The sequence below is a fragment of the Catharus ustulatus genome, chromosome 28, assembly GCF_009819885.2.
Source record: "Catharus ustulatus isolate bCatUst1 chromosome 28, bCatUst1.pri.v2, whole genome shotgun sequence".
NCBI lineage: Eukaryota > Metazoa > Chordata > Aves > Passeriformes > Turdidae > Catharus > Catharus ustulatus.
This window is the reverse complement of record NC_046248.1, coordinates 4,697,567-4,719,142: the sequence shown is the minus strand read 5'-3', so window position 1 is coordinate 4,719,142 and position 21,576 is coordinate 4,697,567. Positions and strand designations below refer to the sequence as shown.

At 53.4% G+C, this 21,576-nt stretch overlaps 1 protein-coding gene across 1 annotated transcript in view; it reads right to left on the bottom strand.

Moving 5' to 3' along the window:
• NECTIN1 (nectin cell adhesion molecule 1) overlaps nucleotides 1-21,576 on the bottom strand; it is a 54,518-nt gene that overhangs the window by 10,352 nt on the left and 22,590 nt on the right. The window contains 7 exon segments of the mRNA XM_033081654.1: nucleotides 960-1,077; nucleotides 1,881-1,983; nucleotides 1,985-2,058; nucleotides 2,061-2,118; nucleotides 2,120-2,184; nucleotides 2,876-2,933; nucleotides 2,935-3,227. Of these exon segments, the coding sequence (XP_032937545.1) occupies nucleotides 960-1,077; nucleotides 1,881-1,983; nucleotides 1,985-2,058; nucleotides 2,061-2,118; nucleotides 2,120-2,184; nucleotides 2,876-2,933; nucleotides 2,935-3,227 (769 nt within the window).

Genomic DNA, 21,576 nt, shown 5'->3' with positions numbered 1-21,576 from the left:
CAGAGGCTGCTGCCTCCTCTGCCAGCTCATCCCCATCATCCAAATGGGGGAGAGGAAAAGCTCTGCTGGGTTTTACATTCCAGGCAGGAGCCAAACAGCAGCAGCCCCCAGCAAGGGGAGGAGGCACAGAAGGAGCCTCAAGTGGCATCTCTTGTGACTTGGGGGCATTGTTGCCTCTGAGCTCTCCTGTGAGGAACCCAGAGAGCCCCTTGGCAGAACCAGCAGATGGAGAGAGCTGGGGATGGAGAGCTAGGGAAAAAGGCAAGAAAAACAATCCTCTTCAGACTTTCACTTTGAGCAGTTTGATCTGGGGAGTGGAATGAGAGAGAATGTGCTCCTTGCAAAGCCATGTTGAGAGCCTCTCTCCTGATGACAAATGCCAGCTGAAAAGAAGAAAGGATCCATTTGATCTTCCTCCTTTAAAGCTACATGAGTGCTTACAGAGAAGAAAGAGCAGCAGAGAACCACATCAGGTTCTATCAATTCCCACCTGGCTGCCCAGACACCCCTCACTCACTTTTTAAGTCCCTTTTCCAAAAGCTGGAAACCTGAGGATAAGGAATTGCTGCTGTTTAATGTCAGTCACGTGAGGGGCTGCTGGAGCTGATTCCAGACAAATTTTGTGTTATTTGTGCCCCTTCAAAGCAGGGAAATCCTGGGTTCTTTCCCAGCTCTGCTACTGAGAACCTTGGTGGTGCTGGGCACACAAATCACCTTGTCACATCCCAGCTGCCTCATGTCACCAGGGTAGAATATTATCCCAGTGAGGTGAGAACAGGATGTTTTCCCTGGATATTGAGGCTGTGCTGTGCTGTGCTGAACCTGAGAGTGACACCTCTGACACTAATGGGACTGGGCCCTGAGTGACCAGAGGGTGAGCGAGGTGTCTGCAGGGATTCCTTGTCCCTGCAGGGAGGTGACACTTGCTGCTGGCAGCAGGGGACTCTGGGGACACTTACAGCTTCCACTCGTAGGTGTGAGCTGGGGGGTTGGCATCAGATTTGCAGATCAGCTTCACATCCTTGCGGTTCAGGTACCAGTTGCCATCAAAGCCCTCGATGGTGACTTCTGGCTCATCTGCAGGGGTGGGGGCAAAGGGAGGAGACAGGAGGGGAACAGGAGAGAGGAAAGGGTTGTGGGAAAGGAAAGGGGGGAAATGAAATGGGAAGAGATGAGGGGGCAGTGGTGAGAAAAGGAGAGAGATTAAAAGGAGAGGAAAGGGTTGTGGGAAGGGAAAGGAGGGGAATGAAATGGGAATAGATGAGGGGGCAGTGGTGGGAGAAGGAGAGAGGACACAAGGAGAGAAATGTCATGGGACAAGGAATGTGGAAAAGGGGAAGAGATGAGGAGGTATGGGTGGGAAAAAGAGAGGGATTAAAAGGAGAGGAAGTGGGGGAAATGAAATGGGAAGAGATGAGGGGGCAGCGGTGGGAAAAGGAGAGAGATTAAAAGGAGAGAAAGGTGATGGGACAAGGAATGTGGGAATGAAATGGGAAGAGATGAGGGGGCAGCAGTGGGAAAAGGAGAGGGTTTAAAAGGAGAGGAAGGGGTTGTGGGAAAGTGAGGGAAAAATGGAATAGGAAGAGATGAGGGGGCAGGAGTGGGAGAAGGAGAGAGAACACAAGGAGAGGAAGATGATGGGACAAGGGAATATGAGTGAATGCAAAAGAGAGAGAGAAGGGAGAAAGGGGGACATGGCAGAGAACAAGGCAAGAAAAAGAGAAACCCCACCATTATTCCAAAAGATCCTTTCCATTTTCACTCTCACAAACAAAACCACAAACCCCTCCACCAACCCAACACAAACCCCCCATTCCCAGAGCATCCCCCCAGCCTGCCCTGAGCGGGAGCCCTCCCAGCCGTGCCCCAGGCCCCCTTACACTGCACATTGAGGGTGATGCTGTCGGTGAACCTCTCCAGCTGGTAGTTGACCACGCAGGTGAGCGGCTGCCGGTGCGCCTCGCGGCTGGGCACCAGCCGGTAAGCGGCTGATCACCGACACCGTGCCGTTGCTGTTCCGGATCTCCTGGAACTCGGCCTCCCCTTTCAGCTTCGTGTCCAGGTGACGGTGCTGGGGGGTTTCCCGTTGGAGGAGGTGCAGGTGGCTACCAGGATCTTTTTCTGTCCTGCCAGACTTGGCGATGAGTGGCCTCTTGGTGCCCTCCATCCAGTTCGTGGGCTTGGCTGCAGGGGAGTGCAGAAAGGAGGAGAAAAGGGTGGAAAGGGATGGTTAGAAAAGCAGTGCTGCTCTGTTTGCTGCATCCCAAGAGCCACCTGACACCACTGAGGCTGTGACAGAGCTTGTGGTGAGTTCAGAGCTGTGCAAATTGCCAGCAATAATTCCTGTGTAATAATTGCTTCATGGCAGTGTCCTGTGCACCTTGCACCATCTACCTGCATCATTTATGGGGAAACAAATGGTGGAGGTGCCCTAAATGCACAGATATATGGAAATCAATCCTTTCCTCTGAGAGGCTTTCATCCCTCTGTTAGAAAGGAGCTGAAACCAGAGAGAAAATGACTCATGTAGACCCTTGGGTGGGGTCTGTTCACTCACAGCCCTGAGCTCCAGGGACAAGCTCTGCTTGAGTTTAGACTCAATCTGTTGTTTTTTCTCTCTTGACAGCCCCCAGCTCATTAAAACTCCCCACTCCCACAGGGACCTGGTCACTGTTACTGCACCTGCACTGGGGATCTGAGACCTGGAAAGAAGAAGAGGTGTGACAGCTCAGCTGTCTCAGAACCACCTGCTCTGTGCTCCCTGCTCTTCACCTCTTCCCACTCAATTAAAAATCCATCCCAGCTACAATTAACACCCCAAATTTGCCCAGGCTGGACTGGAGCTTCACCCTGCAGAGCCTGCCCAGAGCCTTACCCAGCACGGTGAGGTTCAGCTGCCCTTCCCTGTTGCCGGTTGGGAAAGTGGCAAACTCACCAGATGTAAACACCCTCATCCTCCAGCTCCAGCCTGGACAGCTGGATGGTGCCATCCTTGAAGGAAGGGTTCCGGAAAATCACCCTCTCCTTGTAGGGGGACAGGATGGACACGCCCATGGCAGGGTTGTAGATGGCCACATTCTGCTTGGTGCCGTTGGTGGCTTTCTGCCACGTCACCTGCGTGATCTTCACATTGGGCAGCGGGTTGGTGAAGCTGCAGTGCAGCACCACGTCCGTGCCGATGAACCCCGACACCGAGTCATTGACCAAGACAGTCTGAGCTTGCAGCCCTGCAATGAAGAGGCAGCAGTGAATATTTGGGTACTTCCAGAAGCAGTTATTGGGCATCAGGCTCAGGAGTTCCTCTGTTTGTTCCATTTGTTTATTGTTGGCATGGCTGATACAAGAGCAGTTTGTGGCTACAGGCACCTGCAGCTTCATTCTTGGTCATAAACATCTTCCTCCCAGTATGGCCAGCCCAGCCTAGGGCTCATCATCATCATCATCACCCAAAGGCACAAGGCTGGATCAATAACACCTTCCTCCCACCATGAACAGCCCAGCCTAAGGGCTCATCATCATCATCATCATCATCATCATCATCATCATCATCATCATCATCATCATCATCACCCAAAGGCACAAGGCTGGATCAATAACACCTTCCTCCCACCATGAACAGCCCAGCCTAAGGTTTATCATCATCATCATCATCATCACCCAAAGGCACAAGGCTGGATCAATAACACCTTCCTCCCACCATGAACAGCCCAGCCTAAGGCTCATCATCATCATCATCATTCATCATCATCATCATCACCCAAAGGCACAAGGCGGATCAATAACACCTTCCTCCCACCATAACCAGCCCAACCTAGGGCTCATCATCATCATCACCCAAAGCACAAGGCTGGATCAATAACACCTTCCTCCCAGTATGGACAGCCCAGCCTAAGGCTCATCATCATCATCACCCAAAGGCACAAGGCTGGATCAATAACACCTTCACCCTTTTGTCTTCAGCTCCGGGTGACACCTGAATCAGTTCTGGTAAATATGCAGGGCATGTGTGTCTGCAGGCAGGTGAAAGCCCTGATGTTTATCAGCACAGCACATCCCAAACATATGCTAACACACACTCAGACATCCATTTAATCCCATTGGAGCTGCAGCAGTAATTAAAGAAGCTGCAAAGACTCAGCCCTCATAATAATTCCCATACAAGAAGGGCTTTAAGGCACTGCCCTACACCTTGCATGATCTCCCTGTTTCATTCAGCTCATTTCTGTGGGCTTTTTATGAGCCCAGGAGTGGCTGAATTTAGGAACCTTCCACTTTGATTCTGTGGAAGGTGCTCATGAAAAGTGGGAGCTGCAGTTCATGACAGCTCTTCTGTCTCAGATGATTCCTCCCCTGACAGATGGAGAAAACATCTCCCACCAGACTGACCCTGAAATTCATCTTTGCTGCCCACTGTGTCTTTTCCTAATCTGTGTGTTTAGAGATAATACTCTGGTAATTACACAGCCAGTATTTGTATGATAAATACAATAGAGAGGCAAGGTGGCAAGAACGAGAAAAGCGGGGTTTTGCTCCCTGCTTCTGGGAGAATGTGCAGCTAGATGGATTCTGGGAAGCCAGGGAGGAAAGGAAAGAAAGGGATAATAGAAAAAGGAAAGAAAGGGATAATAAAAAAGGAAAGATGCACAGAGAGTGAGGAACATGAAAAGAGTGATGGGAACAGAGAGAGGGGCTGGGGAAAGAAAAATGCAGAGCAAGAGAAACAAGACAGCACCTCCTAACAGAAATGTCACCCTACTTTGTTCTTCCAGGGATGAATGGCTCCCTGTCCAAGGCTAAAATGAACTCCTCAGTGCTGGTCCCCGTGGCAGACGTGCCCTGGGACTCCTCCAAGAGTCTCCTTCCTGCAGTTTCACAACACACACAAGTGCAGGCAGACAAAACTCTCCTCCACCCACCCACACTGCACAGTGCCCCCTCACTCCCTGCTGCTCCCAGCCTTATCCAATCTCCACATCTCATCCACGCCTCTTCTTTCTCCCTTCCCTTCCTGTGACCCTGAGGACAAGCCCCAACAGCCCAGCCCGGCCACCAGACGCCACCAGCTGACCACAGCCCTCAGCAGTTCCGACCGAAACTCGCCTCCAGAGCTCTGTGTGGACTTGCCCCCCGCTCCCCCGAGCCAAGCCCCACACCCCAGCACTGCAGCTGGCTGCTTAGGAATGTTCTCCAGAGCTTCTCACAGCCACAGCAAAGCGCTGGTGCCCTCATGTGCCTGCACACACGAGGCCACAGCATCCTCTGGGGCTGTGGGTGCATCCTTCCCCTCCCTGCACAAGCCAGGCTCCTTTTCCCCACGGTTTTCCCTGCACAAAGCACAGGGCAGGGATGTCCCACTCTGGGAAATCACATCTGGGCCGTGTCTCCCCTGTGCAGAAGGATGTCCCAGCAGCAGGACACAGTGCCACCAGCACCCACAGGCTCCTCCCCTGACAAAAACAAGGGCACAGGCTGGGTTTAGACGAGGCCAGGCTGGGATTTGAGGCAAGAATGGGTGGACAGGGGAGGGGGAGATGTCTCCAGCATGCTGTGCAGCATATGCTGCCTCCTTCCACCCCGGAGGTGAGCGAGCCTTTGCAGCACTGCTGAGGAGCAGCTTTGCCAAGCAGTCTGGCTCAGAAGGCTCCAGAGCCTCCCAGAGCATGTGGGAGCTTGCTGGGGAGCACTTCAATCACGTAGCCAGGCCTTGGGAACGGCCCAGCCTGGCTGGGTGTGCTCAGCTCTCCCTTCTTCTCCCAGGGCTGGGGGGAGTCATCAGCGCCTCTTGCTCCAAGGGCTCTGCACCCAGCAGCTCTGCCTGGGGCTGGGGTGTTGGCACAGCTGGCTGTACCCTCACAAGAGCTGGTTGTGCCCCCACAAGAGCTGTTTGTTACCCCCACAAGCCTCCTGAACCCCCATGGGGACCCCTCTGAACCGGCATTTTCCCACCCCAGCAAAGCAGCCCCAAAGTGGTGGCGCCTGGCAGCAAGCAGAGCAGCCAAACTGCGGAGAGGAGAGGGTGGAAGAGGCAGCAGCTTCTCCCCAGAGCCACCCCTGCAGGGCTGGCAGCCCCTCGTGGCACTGCCAGGCTGAAGGCTGCTGAGATGTGCCCCTCAAATGAAGATAAAGCCAATCAGCCCAGAGCCATTGCAGCAGGGGATGTGATGGATGGCACGGGGGAGGTCAGTCAGTTCCCTGTGTCCCCTCCTTTCTGCTGTGATTTCCCTGCAGATTAATGAGCTGACCCTTTTAAAAATCAAGTTATTTATCGTGACCTTGAGCAGCAGCAACAATTCCCAGTTCTACCCTCCCCTTGCCATGGGATCCATGCATCAATACAGACATAAACTGGAGAAAAAGTGGGTTTTGGAGCTGATACTGGAGAAAAAAAGTGGGTTTTGGAGCTGATAAATCTGATCCTGAACCCAGAATGGTCCTGCAGAACCCTCCTGTGCCCAGGTGCAAAGAGCCAGACTTCTGCCCAGGGAAAAAGCTGGTGCCAGTGGAGTGAGGACAGCGTGCCAAGAGCCAAACGCTGCCAAAGCAGGGATTCAGGCCTTTACACGCAGCAGCTTTGACAAAAACACATTCCAAACTTTCTCGAGGCTCCAGGGGAAAAGGGAAAACAAAACAAAAAAATAACACCCGGCAGAAGAAATAACAAAACAAACCAAACAAAAAAACACCCCGAAAAACCCCAAACACAGCGCGGAAATCGCGTTTCCTTTCCAGGTGACTGAACAACTCTTTTGCAAGACAGGAAAAACTCTTTTCTCTTCCGCTCCTCCAAGCCTTAAACCAGGAAAATAACGCACCCAACTCCGCTCCAGGAGCACCCACACCTCAATGCAGAGATGAGGAAGGGGGACAGATGGAGGAGAGGGGTTTGGGAGGGCTGGATCAGCTTGCCATCCTAAATCAGAAGCCGAGGGCAAACTTGGCTGCTGCCACGCTCTGGGGAGCGCTTGTTTGCAAGGTGACTGAGCTGGGCTGGCCCCGTTACACACTCAATAATTCATCAGGGCAAATGCATAGATAATTGATGGCAATGAGCACGCACGGCCGGCAGAGGAGGAGAAAATAAAATCACTAATCAGCCTCTGGAGAGGTTTGAACATATTCAGCTGGATGTGTGTGAGTGAAGTGCGGATTCGCCGCGTTTCTCCTTTGCCGTGTGGTTGGAAGGGCAGGGGAAAGGCTTGGGATGAATCCTGCTGTTTTCACACCCCAGATGTCCCAATGCCCACCAGTCCACGCTGACACCTCCCAGGCAAGGATCAGCTGCATAGGTTGCAGCTTGCCCATTTGCGTTTTATTCATTAGTTTTGCGGTGTTTGGACCAAAAAGGGCCCAGCCAAAGCCTCGTTGGTGCCAGGAGCTCGTTAGTGCAGACCTCGGAGATGCTGCTGCCCCACCTTGGCCTCTGAAGTGGTTTGTGTCCATGCCTTTCCCCACGATCCCAAGCCCAGATATTCACAGAGGCTCGGGGCACGTGCACAGCTCGGGTGCCTGGGGCACACAGGCTGGGAGGGGAGGCTGCACTCCCTGGGTGTCAGGGACAGACAGAATGGCAGGTGGACCTGAGAGCCCTTTCTCCTAAAGCCCAGCAGGTGCTGTTCCCACACTTGCCAATCAGGTTCTTGCTCCCCCATATAGAAAGCTCTGGAAATGATCTCCAGGCTGGGTGAGCTCTGTCACAACCTCACTCAATGCCTCTTTGTTAAGAGCCATGTGAACTCCCCTCTGCTTTGCACAACCTTGCTCCTGCTGAGCCTCTCACCAGTTTCTCTCCCTCCTGCTCCCTGATACTCATCTCCCCCCAAGGGCACTGAAACAGCCCTTGGCAGGAGTGATGAGCCACCCTTTGGTGTGGCAATATCCTGACTGATGCAGGTGTCACAGGGATGGCTCCTGACAGCCTTAGTCACAGCAGCTGGGATCTTACAGAAGGACAAATCAATGCCTTGCACTTCAACCTGCACAAACCCCCACAAAAGCACCTGATGGGCAGTGATGTCCCATCTTGGTCCTGTATCTCACAGACAATGCAAATTTTCCATGAAGGAAAAGTGGGATGGAACAGGACCCCAAACCCTTCCATTTGGTGGCAGTTAAAAACTCTCCTGGTGTTTCTGAACTCATCTTTCCAATGGAAAACAAGGTCTGAAACGCAACTCCTGTGGGGCACAGCCTCCAACAGCCCAAGGGAACATCCCAGGTGTGTGTGGCAGGGTGGGAAACAAAGGAAAGAAGATCCTAAATCCCAGCAGGGGAATTTCAGGTGGCAAGAAGCAAAGGTGTGAGGTGGCGCTTGGCCAAGAGGTTGGGGTTAGTACCTCTGCTCTTGCCAGGGAGGCTTTGCATTGATTGCCAGGCATTTAAATCAGGATTCTGCTGCTCTTCCAAGAGCACAGGGCCTGCCTCGCCCTGCTGCAATGAAGGAGTGGGCTCCAGTGAGTCAGTGGGCTCCAGTGAGTCACCCCCAGGCCCTTCCTGTGGCAGCAGACTTTCACTGGAGGTCCCTGTGTCATCCTCTGATTCACTCCTGCAGAGCTGGAGCACCACAGGGATGTAAAACTTGAGTTTCCAACACAAGGGGAGGGGGAGCCTTACAAGGGAGATGAGAGAGATGTGGCAAGATTATAGCTCCAGGTGACATGGCTGCACATGAAAGGCCTGAGATAACACTGGGATGGGGTGGGGGCACCCCAAGAGAGAAACTGCACGCCCAGGCATCCCTTCCCCCTTCCCAGTGGGAGCTGGGAGAGATTTATGGGAGCTGTCGGGAAATGGCAGCGTTGTACAATGGCCCGCCTGGCCCTCAGCCAAAGAAATCCTTCTCAAACAAGAAAGGACTGGGCTGGGCTTTGGCTTGCAAATGGGAAACACGGGGCCCTCTCCTCGAGGTCACTGGTTCAGACCCACATCCAGCCCATGGCAGCAGAGCAGGGATGATTTTATCCCAGGATCAGTCAATGGCTTGTATTGAGCGAGGTTTCCATCACTGGCTGCCTTTGGGGTAAAGCCTTCTCCTGCCTGTGCAGGATTCCCTCTTTGGATAAATGGAGCACAAAGCAGCCTCAGGAGCCCCTTGAGGGGGCCTGATCCATCGAGGCTCCAGTTATTCCCTGTTACACTTTGGGAAATCTGGTCACTGAGCCACTGCTGGGCCTCACACACAGGCCCCAAGCAAGAGCAAGGCCATGCTTGTCCCAGTGCTCCTCGAGAAAGAGAGGAAAGAAGGGACCAGGGCAGGATGGGCCACAGATTGAAGAGACAGAGATGACCACCAGACTAGACCACGGGTTTTTCAACTTTGCAAACATCCCCAGCTGCATCCAGCCAGGGAAAGGGCTGCAAAGCAGAGGAGTGGGATGGGAACAGCAGCCTGCCTCTGTTCCCAGCTCTCCCTCCCTGCCCTTCCTTGCCTGCCTTTCTCACAGCTGCTTTGCTTCACCCCCCAAGTCACGGGGAGGGGAACATGCCCCATGGCAAAAGCAGGGAGGCTGGCAGAGCAGGGCTCCTGCAGAAAGAGCTGACACAGCACTGGGAAAGGCCTTCCTGCAATAAAGCTCAGCTTGGAAAGCCCATGCTCAGCAACAAAGCACAAAGGCTCCCGTCCCGTCCCGTCCCGTCCCCGCAGCGCCCGGCCCGCCCCAGCCGCACGCAGCTCGTGCTGGCACCCAGCTCAGCTCCCACACACCTCAGCACACACCTGGCTGTCCTGTGCCTCCCTGCTGCCCACTTGGCCCATTTTCCGCTCTCCTTTTGGGCTGGATGTGGTCCAGCTCCTTCCTCAGCTCTTTTCCCCACTGTGTGTCCTTGCTCCCACCCATCCAGCACACAGTGTCACAGCTCCAATCTCCTTTCTGCTGCAATTTCACATCACATCTCCTCCTGTCCTCACTGCCTGTCTCCAGGGGTGCCTCTCCAGCTTGTGCTTTGCTTTGATTTGCCCTCCTTCCATTGTAGCCTTAAAAATCTTCCCATCCGCCTGAGTCTCTCCACCATCACCACCACACCCCAGCCCACTCGCTCACCTCTTCTCATCCCCAGCCACTATTCCACCAGTGGACATGCCCAGGATGAGAATTCTGCACTAGGAAAGCAGCCAGCTGGCCAGGCAAGGACAAAGAACCAAAAATCCAACACTGTTCTCTCTGGAATCATCTCATTGCCTGCCAGCAAGGAAAAAACTGAGGTCTTTCTGCTTACCAATTCTAACCTGTAAGCAAAAGAAAGGGGACCACAAGCAGAGCCAATGCTTATTTGGTGGTTGGGTGGGGAAGAAAAGCTGGAAAATCAAGTGTGGAGGAAGGGAAAGAAGCTGGAGCTTTGAGAAGAGCTGAGCTAATTAAGCTGAGACTGTCCTGAGACCTTATCTCGATGGGCTGAGTCCCCAAATGCACACGAGTGTTTTCTCTGCTCTGCCTCTTTCTTGGACTTCCTTGTTGCCTTGGATGTTGTTCAAGGAGTTCTGGTCCAGTGCTAAATCTCACAGTTGGAGCTCTCCAGGTGCTAAGGAGAAGGGATTTAATGAGGAGCTGTGAAGAGGGGATCAAGATAGTAACCCATGCAGAGCCTCATTTCCGAAACCTGGGAACTGAAGAGACTCCATAAAAACAAAAATAAACTTGATGGCACAGAGAAATGAGAGAACATGGGATCCTTCCCTCCCTGGCTGGCCTGTGGGCTCGGAGCTGGAGCAGGCAATGACTCACTCGCCTCCACAATGGGAACGGGACAAAGCCGAAACTCTGCTGACTCAGGCGTGACTCCAGAGCCAGGGTTAATAACTGGCAGCCTCCTCTGGCCGGCCCCAGCAGCCAATTCCCTCTGTCCCCACTCAAACCAAGCCTCTTTCATCAGGATGGATGCCGGTCACAGGAAATTATCAAAGATCCAAACGCTGCTCTTCAGTCCAAAACGTGGGGAAAAAGCATCCCTGCCAAACCACGCTGGTGCTGGCCAGCCCTGTAATTTTCATGGAGAAGATCAAAACTCCGACTTTCCTATAGCTGAAATGCATGTTTAACAGTCACAGCTTTCTGCCTGTGGTTTTGCTTTCCTCCCATTATCTCTCAGGATATAACATATTGCTGGTATCTCACTATCTCCCGAAGTTAAAAAGAAATGTTTCCTCCTCTCGCGAGCAGGAATGCCACGCTCTGTTCCTCTGTAATTTGTTTTAAAAGATGGAAACAAGTGAGTTTTTTTTGTGATACATGCTCTGGTGGCTGACAAGTAGGGGAAAGCTTTGCAAACAAGACAAATGCAAACATGGCACCAACAGATGCAATGGACAGACACCCTTCGCTGGCTCCCTGCCTGTGATTTCTCTTTTAATGCTTTTTTATCTTGCCCTAGAGATATCTCTGCAGGGAAGTGGGAAAGGCTCAGACCTCCCAACTTTCTCTGGGTTGTTTAAGGATTCCTGCCCGTGAACAACAGCCCAGAAAGAACAGTGAGTACAAATAACCCCAAATTCAGTGCTCTGCTTGACTCCCAGCCTGCTGCTGCTCAGCTTTGTTATCATCAAGCCCCTGTGCAAGGAATTCCTACAAATTTCACTTCTTCCTGAGTTTAAGAACTCCACAGAGCAGAGGCAGACAGTCCTACCTGGGCCCCATCTGCAGGAACCACTCTGCATATTTATGGCAAAAGCTTTGCATCTTCAAAAGGCTTTTCAAACAGCAACTAATTAATCCTCCAACACCCTGAGAGGCAGGAAAGCGTTATTACCCCTGCTTTCAGGGGTGGGGAAATCAGAGGTGCTGAATGACAAAGAGATGTGCCCAAGGCCACCCAGGCAAGCACCGGCAACCTCACCTGGCTGGAGGCGGGGATGTGCAGGGGGTGGTGGCAATTCTCACCTGAGGAAGGAGGGATGGAGGCATTTGTGGGGAGCCCCACAGCCCCACCCACCCCTCATGCACATGGCAAAGTCACCCTCATTTCCATGGCTGAGGAAACCCAGGGAGGTGAAGTGGAAAATCCATTTAATAGGCAGAGCGTGGAAAATGAAACATTTCCTAGTCAAGAGCTCCACTAAAGGTTCCCAAAATGTGGCTCACGTTATTCCCAACCATGAGCTGACTGCTTGCAACCAAATCTCCTGAGATTTTGTGCTAAAGACATGCCAGAAATTAGGAGAGACTTTGTGGAGGGAGTGTCACCCAAAAGCCAGCCCCACATTTCTGAAATTTTCCACATAGTCAAGAAGAGTGGGGTTGGATTAGATTTTAGGAAGAAATTTTTTACTTGAGAGACTGGCACAGGTTGGCTAGAGAAGCTGGAAGTGATCAAGGATGGGTTGGACAGGGCTTGGAGCAGCCTGGGACCATGGAAAGTGTCCCTGGCCATGGCAGGGGTGAAATGGATGATTCTGTGACCCCCGTGCTGGGTGGAGCTGCAGCTCTCCCATCCATTGAGGTCCCAACCTCCATCCAGGCTGTCTGGGAATGATTGCTGGGCTCAGAGGGGCCTGCAAGAGCCAGGGCTGTAAACAAGTGACAAGACCACCCATTAAAGGCAGGCTGAGCATGGCAAGGGGGGAGGAAAGCAGGGAGGGAGGGTCAGAGACCTCCCACCATGGGTCAGGCTCCCTGCCCATCCTCTGGGGTGCCTGGGCTTTGCTTTCCTGGGAGACCAGCACAGGCACAGCCACTCTTCCCTGCCCAGAAAGGTGAGAGCAGCCAGAAGGGCTCAGAGAGACAGGGCAGAGGGCAAGGCAGGAGGAGCAGGGAATTCTATAGAAAAAAGATTATTTGTCCTGCAGAGAGGAGTTCACAAACTCCCATTTCCCTTTGGACACCTCTCAGTGAGAGCATCACCCTTTCTGCTGAGTTAACTGGAGACTTAAACTCAAAAGTTGTATCTGCTTCATGATTGTAATGCAATGAAGGACACAGGAGAACTTCCAGGAAGAGAAATGAAGGATTTCTCCATGCCTGATTACCCCAGCCTCCAACAAGGAGGCTTTGTGCTTCCAGGTAGCCCCAGGGAGGAGCTGGGTTGTGCTAGGACACTTAGGGGAATTTGATGACAAATGTCCCTCAGGAGGGGGAGTGACACCAGTGCTGAGTGCCCCAGTGCCCAGGGACAAAGGTGTCCCTTCAAACACAGCCCTCTGCACTGGGCTGCCTTTGGGGGCCTCTCTCACCTTCATCCCACATCTGCCCCAGCAGGAAGGTTGGGATCCCAACAGCTCTGACAGGCCTGAGTCCCTGTGGCAGGCTGGAATCCCACATTGGCCCTAGAACTGTTCCCCAAGTCTTGTTTCATGAGAGACAAGCCAGGAGCAAAAAGCCAGCAGCTCCCCATGGAGATCCATGAACAGGCAGTGAGCCAACACCCCACTGCCAGCCTCCTGCTGGGATCCTCAGGGTTAAACAGCTCAGTTGGCCTCAATTGACAGATTTTATTGACTTTCATGGTGATTTCATTGACTTTTGTTCACTATATCAGCAGCAGGCTCCCCGTTTCCTTCTCAGGGAGCAACAAGGCACGTGCAGAAGGATGTGGATGCCAGATGGATTTTCCTGTGCCACTGGGGAGAGCTGCAGGGAGTCATCCTGGTCTTCCAAAGACCAGGAGGTCAACTGCTCTCAGGGGACTCCTGTGTGCTTTGTCCCAGCTCAGACTGGAGGCTGCCACAAAAATGGGAAGCATGCTATGAAAAATAACCGGAGCTGGTGGAAAATCTTCCAGCACAGCATATTTTTCTGATAGAAAGTGTCACTTAGTCCAAGCCAAAACCATCTACTGGAACGTGCTGATTTTGGCAAAACTCAATTTAAAAAAGAAAAAAAAAGCCCTTTTGATAAGTTTGAAGTGTTTTTTCCTTGTGGACTCTTTATTCTTTTCAATGGCATTATGGTAAAACACTGACCAGGAGTGCAGCCAGGACGGGATGCTTTGCTTGCCATGGAATGGGGACATTTTGGATGAAGCCAGGCCAAAGTTTTCATCTGAAATTTCCTTTCTGTGGAAGTTTTCAAATGACAGCCTCAAAGCAGAAGGAGAACTCCCTCTGAAACGCCCAACATCCCCACTCTGGCAGCCCATCCTGCGTTAGTCATCCCCAGAGCTGACCTTTCCTGCAGCTCTCACCCCCAAACACAAATCACCTCCCTGTGCCTCTCCCCACCTTCACTTTGCACAGCCCACTCCAGGCTCTGATCCATCTGGATTCATCCTCTGCTGGGTCTCATCCCACCCTGTCCCTGGGTTAGGAGATTTTTTGGGGCTTGGGCCAGCCCTCCAAGCTGTGTGGGACCCAGAGCCTCACTCCAGCACCTCTCCCTCTGGATTCCCAGTCGATTCCTCCCTCCTGACAGACGGATTTGCTCCCACCCTGCACCTGCCTGGTGTGCCCACCTCCTCCTCCTCCGTCTGCTGCTTCTGCCTTTCCACTCTCTAACAACTCCAGGGGAGGCTGGCTGAGAGATCTCCTGTTCCTTTCAGATTTGGGGGCAAAAAAGAGGGAGAGAGAGAGAGAACACAGACTATTACATTTTTTAGCAGACGTGACAATATGGACACAGCTCCTCCAGAACATTGTGCATATTTTAAGACAAACTTCAGCCTAAAAATGTCAGCCAGCTCTCCTGGTGGGAGGAAGAATGAAGGAATGAAAGGGTCCTCCAGGCTTCCAGCAGAACTTTTATCTTGGAAAAGCTGGAAACTCCTGAGCACCTTCCCCAGCACAGCACACTGTTGCCGGCTGCCTCCCCCAAGGGCTGGAGCGAGGATGGATGCTCCAAAAAATCACATTTCCCACAGGAGCAGTTGTGTCCTGCATCAGGGGAGTGCCCAGGATGGGGGAATTGCCTTTGGAGACAAAGCACTGGAGGCAGAAGCAGGGAGAGCTGGAGGGGAGATGGGCTGGGCTTTGCTCAGAGAGGTTGGGGACTCTCCATCCCTGGAAATGTCCAAGGGTTTGGACTTAGGAGAAGCTGTCCCTGCCCATGGCAGGGTGTGGAATTAAATGGTTTTAATGTCCCTTCCAACACAAAGCATGCTGTGACTCCATGCCTCGACCTCCCATGCCAGAACCATCACCCAGGTGAGGAGGAGCTGTGCAGAAAAATCCCTGGGGAACAAAAACTCCTCCACACAAGGATGGGAGCAGCCTGGCTGGGGCTCCCCTTGGTGCTCCACCACCTCTGGACGTGGCAGCTGGGCTGGGATTGCTCCCAGGCTGCACAGCAGCTCGAGTGTCACTTGTTTGCCATCCCTGCTTGAGCTAAGAACTGCTCAGAGCCATCTTCACTTGTTGCTTAGGGACCAGAGTGACAGAGAGAACACAGCTGGATGCTTGGCTACCTAAGGAGATGGATGGGAGGTTATAAATAGCTAATGGACAGAGGAAAGAGGACAGAAAGTCCCATTTCCAATTTGGTAAAAAACTGACCAGAATAGCAGTGGAGGAAGACTTCCAGAAATAAGCACATGGATATTAAATGAATGGAAAATGAATTAAAAGAGACTAAAAGGAGATTGTGAACCTGTTGGAACAGTAATTGTCCCATTCTGGAAAAAGGGTTTATGTCCTCTGTGTGCCACAAACTGTTACTGGAGGTAACTTCAGAGTGACAAGAGGCAGGGAGAAGGAAGATAAGTATGCAGATAAATGTCATTAACCCCTGTTAGTGCAGGGCTTAGGGAGTTCAAAGGCTCTGCAGTGAAGGGTGGAGGTCTCAGGGACTGTGTGTGGCTCATCTGTAAAACTCTGAGAGGAGGCAGTAAATAAACCACAAGTTTCTTCCAGGCTTGAGAAGCTCCTGTTTGTGATGCTGTCACAGCCACAGGGAGCTCTCAGCAGATCAAGAAGGGGAAAGGAGATCAGCCCAAGTGTGCCAAGGTGGGTTCTGCCTCTGACCCCAGGGATGGAGCAAACAGAGCACAGAGGGTGAGAAGGATGTGCCCCAAAGGGAAGGGAAGAGCCTTCATTGAGGGGAGGGACACACCTTCCTCAGGAGAGATCCCATCAGGGAGAAACAACAGCCTGGAAAGGAAAATAACAGGCTCTTCTCAGGGTGAGCTGAGAGGGTGAGCTGAGAGCTCTCCCCAGCCCTGGGGGCCATCCAAGCCCAGCAAACACTCAGACAAGGACTGGGATATTCTGCTGTGGGTGTCCCCAAGCCAAGGACTCAGACAGGGAAGCAACACAAAGCCCAAGAGGAAGAGGAAGTTTACAGCTGTCCTCAGAAAAGTCAGCGTGGCCCTTTCCTCTCAGAGCTTCCACATCCCTTGGGAAAGCACAAACTCATCTGCAAGTCTGCACAGAGCCCTCTGGGATCAGAACCTGGGGCCTGACAACTCAGTGCCAAAGTGTGAATCCAAAGTAATTGCACTGTTTGCTCTGGGAATACTCCAGATACACTTGGCATAACAGAGGAACACTCAGAATTCTCTCCTTGTAGCATCTACAAACCCCCTGTTCTTTCACATCCCTGGCATTTTCTCTTCTCCCATGCCTTCTTTCTTCCCATGGCCCTGATTTTAGAAAAAGGCATTTGAGTTTCTGCCTGTGTAATGAAATCTTTTTATCCTCCAAACTTGCCTTGCAGAGAGGGGGTTCTGTGGAGCTCACAGTGAGGGCAGGGTCCCTGGGGCATCAGCACAAACAATCTGCAGGGTTAAGCCATTTTAATTACCTGCAAGCAGAGCACCAGCCCAGGAATGGCCAATGTGCAAAGCAAGCCCTGCTGTCCCAGCGGGCTGGGATGTCTCACCAGGCTCCTGCTGATCCTCTGGCAGATTAAATTCTTGGGTGAGAGCTGCCCTGCAGTTTTATGGCAGTGGGGATCATTTCCCTGCACCCATGCTTGGGTTGGGGCAATGCCTGTGATCCCAGAGCTGTGCAACTGCAAAACTCCCACCTCACATCCCTGAGAAATCCAAAACTCCAGCAGGGTTTGAAGTCGCTGCTTTTCCACTCCTAACCCAGCAGAGAGGCAGATCCCTTGTCTCTGTCCCCATCCCACCTGTGGTCACCTCATTTCCCTGCATCTCCCTCAGATGACCACAGCAAACCCAAGGGAAGGAAAATGGTGTTTGGGTGTGTTTGTCTGTGGGCAGAGGGAAGGGAAGGAGCAGCTCTTTCCCAAGGGACTCAGATGGGAGCAGCAGCTCTTCCCAAGCAGGCACAGCCATTTGGGTCACCCTGGCTTTGTGTGAAGGGATCAGGGCTCCTTCCCACCAGGAACTGCACCTTCCCAAGCACTCCAGAGGGCAGCTCGAGCTGATCCAGGGAATCCTGTCCCCTCCAGCCCTGCCCCACAGTTCCCTGCCTCCATCCCTTCTCCCCCATGCCTGCAGCCCCTGGGGAAGCCACAGCTGGGTCCCACGGGATCACAGTCCCCATTCCTGCTGTTTCCCCTGCCCTGGTTCAGGGGAAGCCGCACCCTGACCTCTTCCAGCTCCAACTTGCTTTCCCAAATCGGGCTGGTTTTGGGCAGGACGTGCCTGGACCTGCCTCCTCCTCCCTGAGCCTTTGAAGGCAGCCACGTAGGCAGCTGCACCCACAGACTTTGGTGTGGAAAAGCCACAAATCCCTGAGTCACCTGGCTGCAGCCTGTGCAGGCTCCTGTTCCCTCCCTTGGTGGGACAGAAAGGGCCAGGACTGCAGGAATCCCTTCCCAGTAACTCTTGGGAAGGCAGCCTTGGGAGCAGGGATTTGGACCTCAGGGTGGGAGAAGGGAGGCATTTGTGCAGGATTTTGGACTCAGGGTGGGAGAAGGGGAGGCATTTGTGCAGGATTTTGGATCTCAGGGTGGGAGAAGGGGAGGCATTTGTGCAGGATTTTGGATATCAGGGTGGGAGAAGGGAGGCATTTGTGCAGGATTTTGGATCTCAGGGTGGGAGAAGGGGAGGCATTTGTGCAGGATTTTGGATCTCAGGGTGGAAGAAGGGGAGGCATTTGTGCAGGATTTTGGATCTCAGGGTGGGAGAAGGGAGGTATTTGTGCAGGATTTTGGATCTCAGGGTGGGAGAAGGAGATATTTGTGCAGGATTTTGGATCTCAAGGTGGGAGAAGGGAGGCATTTGTGCAGGGTTTTGGATCTCAGGGTGGGAGAAGGAGGCATTTGTGCAGGATTTTGGATCTCAGGGTGGGAGAAGGGAGGCATTTATTCAGCCTGCTGCGAAAAGGGGGAAGTGGACAAGGGATGAGGATTCCTGGTGCCACAGCAGATAACCAGAGCAGGGAAAGCTCCAAGTCAGGGGGGTCTGGTGTTCTTCAGCCTCTTCAGCAAAATAATCTGCCTTTGGGGATTCTTTGGGAAGCTGGGGGATTCTCTGTGCTCAGCACTGAGCCATCTCCCTCTCAAACCCATTTTCATCCCATTCTCCCTCTCCTCCCCCCAGTGCTCCCCACCTGAGGGTGAGCTGGGTGTGGGAAGGAGGCACCTGGAGGCCCAGAGCAGGCTGTGTGCCCAGGGAACATTGTGGGGAGAGGAAACACGTGCTGTATTCCGAGCACACACGGCGCTTCCAGGGCTCGGAACAAACACTCCTGGATTTCCGCAGCCCCGGCTCCAAATCCCCCCAAGGCCATTTTCTCAGCCAAAAGGACAATGGAGACCTGACACAAACAATCCCACAGGATCAGCACATGGGTAGCCAGCCCGCCCCCACTGCTGCCTCGCCTCCCCCTCAGCCGAGCTGAGGCCAGCAAGACACAATGTGTAATTAGGTTAATGAGCTAAGCACGGATTTTAATTGGGATTCCCCGATTTACTGGTCTATCTCCTCCTTTTGTTTTACTGCTGGTGCAGGTTCCTAAAAGCTGCCCTTGCTGAAGGCCCTGATATTAGAAAGGTCTTACGGATCTTTAATTGTATTTAATCATCGAGGTAATTAATGATCCTTGAGCAAAATGGAGATTGCATCTAGAGTAGTTCCAGTCTTGCCCTTCAGCATCTGTTGTGTCTGGGCACAGGAATTCTGCAGGAGAGGGGTTCACACAGAGCAAGACAAAAGGATGGAAGGGAGAGGAGAGGGGTGGGAAGAGAAAGGGCTGGGGGAAAGAGCACGTTGGAAATGGAGAAGGAGCTGAGGGGAAGAGAGGGAAGTGGGAAAACGAAACAATGCCATTCCTTCTCCTCACAGACAGGAGCCATTCAATCCTGGAATGCTGGCTCGGGGGGGGTGGCTGCCTGTTCCCTGTGTCCCCAAACTGGACAGCCTTGACCAGCGCTCAGACAACTCCCACGAGACAGCCACCTGCTCCTGCTGCTCCCCTTCTCCATGCCTTGCTTCCCTCTGGCACCGTTTCACACCCCTTTTTTTCTCAGGGAGACATTCCCAAAGTTCAAAACCTTGAGCTGGAACAGGGGAGAGGGGGAGTGATGGGCAGCAAGTCCCAGCACGTCCCCTCTCTCCCAGGCCACAAACCCTGCACCTCCCATCCCTGCTCCCAACCCCTCCGCTTCTCCCAGAGCACAAACAAAGCCTGTCCAACCAGAAACGGGGCTGCCTGCTCCAACCTGCCCCACAAAGGCAGATTTAGTGAGAAATGTCACAGGCAAAGCAGCAGGGACGTGGAATCAGTCCCTGTGCCTTGGGATGTGCCAGAGCTGTCCTGAGCACAGGGATGTGTGAGCAGGGAGCTGCAGGGCTGTGCTGGCTTGTTGAGGAATGTCCCCTGGCTCCCAGCCCCAGGGACAGGGGATGGTTCAGCCCAGGAAAAGCACTGCCCTCCCTTCCTGCAGCCCCAGCCAGGCTGCAAACAGGACAGCAGCACAAACTGCACATGAAGCAGTGCAGACAAATTGCAGCACTGCAGTGCAGTGCAGCAGGTAGTGGGGTGATATTTGGGACTGCACAAGTCCTCCCCAAAGGGAAAATCCAGCTGCCACAGCAGATCCACCCTTCTCATTCCTATTCTGTCTGTGCTAGAGCACGAGTGAAAGGCCCTGGCATGGTGCTGGAATGAGCCTGCTTTATTCTGTCACTGTAAATGAGCCCCAGCATGGCTCCAGATTGGGCCCAGATAAGCTCTGGGAGTTGGGACTTGCACAGAGGAGTTGTTGGGCTGGGCTGGTGTTTGCAGCTGCCCATAAACCGAGCTTGGGGCAGCCTGGAGCCAGGGTTAAGGGTTGGGGGGCAGAGTTCCCCTTCAGATCCTGAAATCCCAGTTTTTCCTGGAAACCTGGGGCTCTGTTACCATGGGAAAGGCACCGTGCAGAGCCAGTCCTGACTGGGAATCTGCCCCTTCCCACTCTGGAACAAGCTGCCTCCCCAGGCAGGTTTCAGCTTGCTTGGGCCGTCAGCTTGGCGGATCTCATTTCTGGTGTTTTCTTCTCCTTTATTGCCTCCTGATCTGCCCCAGGGCACGAGAGAGGGCTGCCTCCTCCTTCAGAGCATTAGCAAACCCTGCCAATTTTGCCCACTTGGAATATTTCATGCACAAGCCCTTCTTTCTCCCACGCTCCCTCCCCATCCACCTTCGCCATCCCACGTCCAGCTGTGGCTGCTGTGGCAGCTCCTGGTGGCTCCAGGTGCTCCAGGCACAGCTCAGGTGGTGCCCCTGCTCCCTGGGCTTCACCCCTCCAGTCACAGCACCACGGAGCAAATGGCAAAGGAAGTCACAGGGATGGGCCTTGAAAAGGGGAATAAAGGGCTGGAAGGTTGGGAAAGCCTGGCTGGGTTTGGTCCTGCTCCCATAAAACCCTCATGCTGGCAGAGCAGGGTCCAGCCTCCCTGCCAAGGCTGATCTCCACAGCCCCTGATCCTGGGAATGGCTAAGCTGATTGCAACAGCCCCGGAGATCTGCATCAAGCCTCTCCTCCCTCCCAGCACACAAGATCAGGCCGCCTGATTGTGTCATTTATTTCCCCGTAAACAAAGCAGCCAAAGGAGAAACCCAGCCCAGAAATGAGAAACCTTCCTGGAGACACAGCTGGGCCAGGCAGGAGGAGCTCAGGGATGAGGCTCCCTGGCCTGACCTCACTTGTGCTGGAGCTGCCTTGGGCTGGAGGCACAGCAACATCATCTACAGCCAGTGATCTGGGCAAAGATCCCTTGTGGGTCCATCCTGCCCCACAGGACCCCCAGAAAAGCACCTGGAAGAGAACACAGCCAGCCCTCAGTGCTTCAGGGCAGGAACTGATCCTGGCTTGCCACAGCAGGGAGGAGCTGTCCCTTCCAGGCACGTTCCCTGCTGTCCATTCTTCCCTGCTGCCACTGGGCTGAATGGCAGGCCCGAGGTCCAAACCCAAAATCTGCAGCAGTGGGGCTCAAACCCGGCTGCCTGCTTGCAGGGGTTGTGTGGGACTCAAATCCAGCTGCCTGCTTGCAGGGGTTGTGTTATATCCCACCAAGGAGCCACTTCCAGCAGCTCACACCCTCCTGTGGGGATGCAGGCTGCACTCCAGGATTCCTGCAGATCCCTCCACAGATATTCTGTGATTCCAGGACTGTGAGCAACACAGCTGGGAGCCCACAGAGGCACTGAGAGCTGTCCCAGTGTCACCAGGCCATTGTGTCCTGCCCTGGAGGAGGTGCTGGGCAATACCAGCACCCTGAGGAGCAGGGACCTCACCCTGTGCCCCAGCTCAGTGCACCACAGCC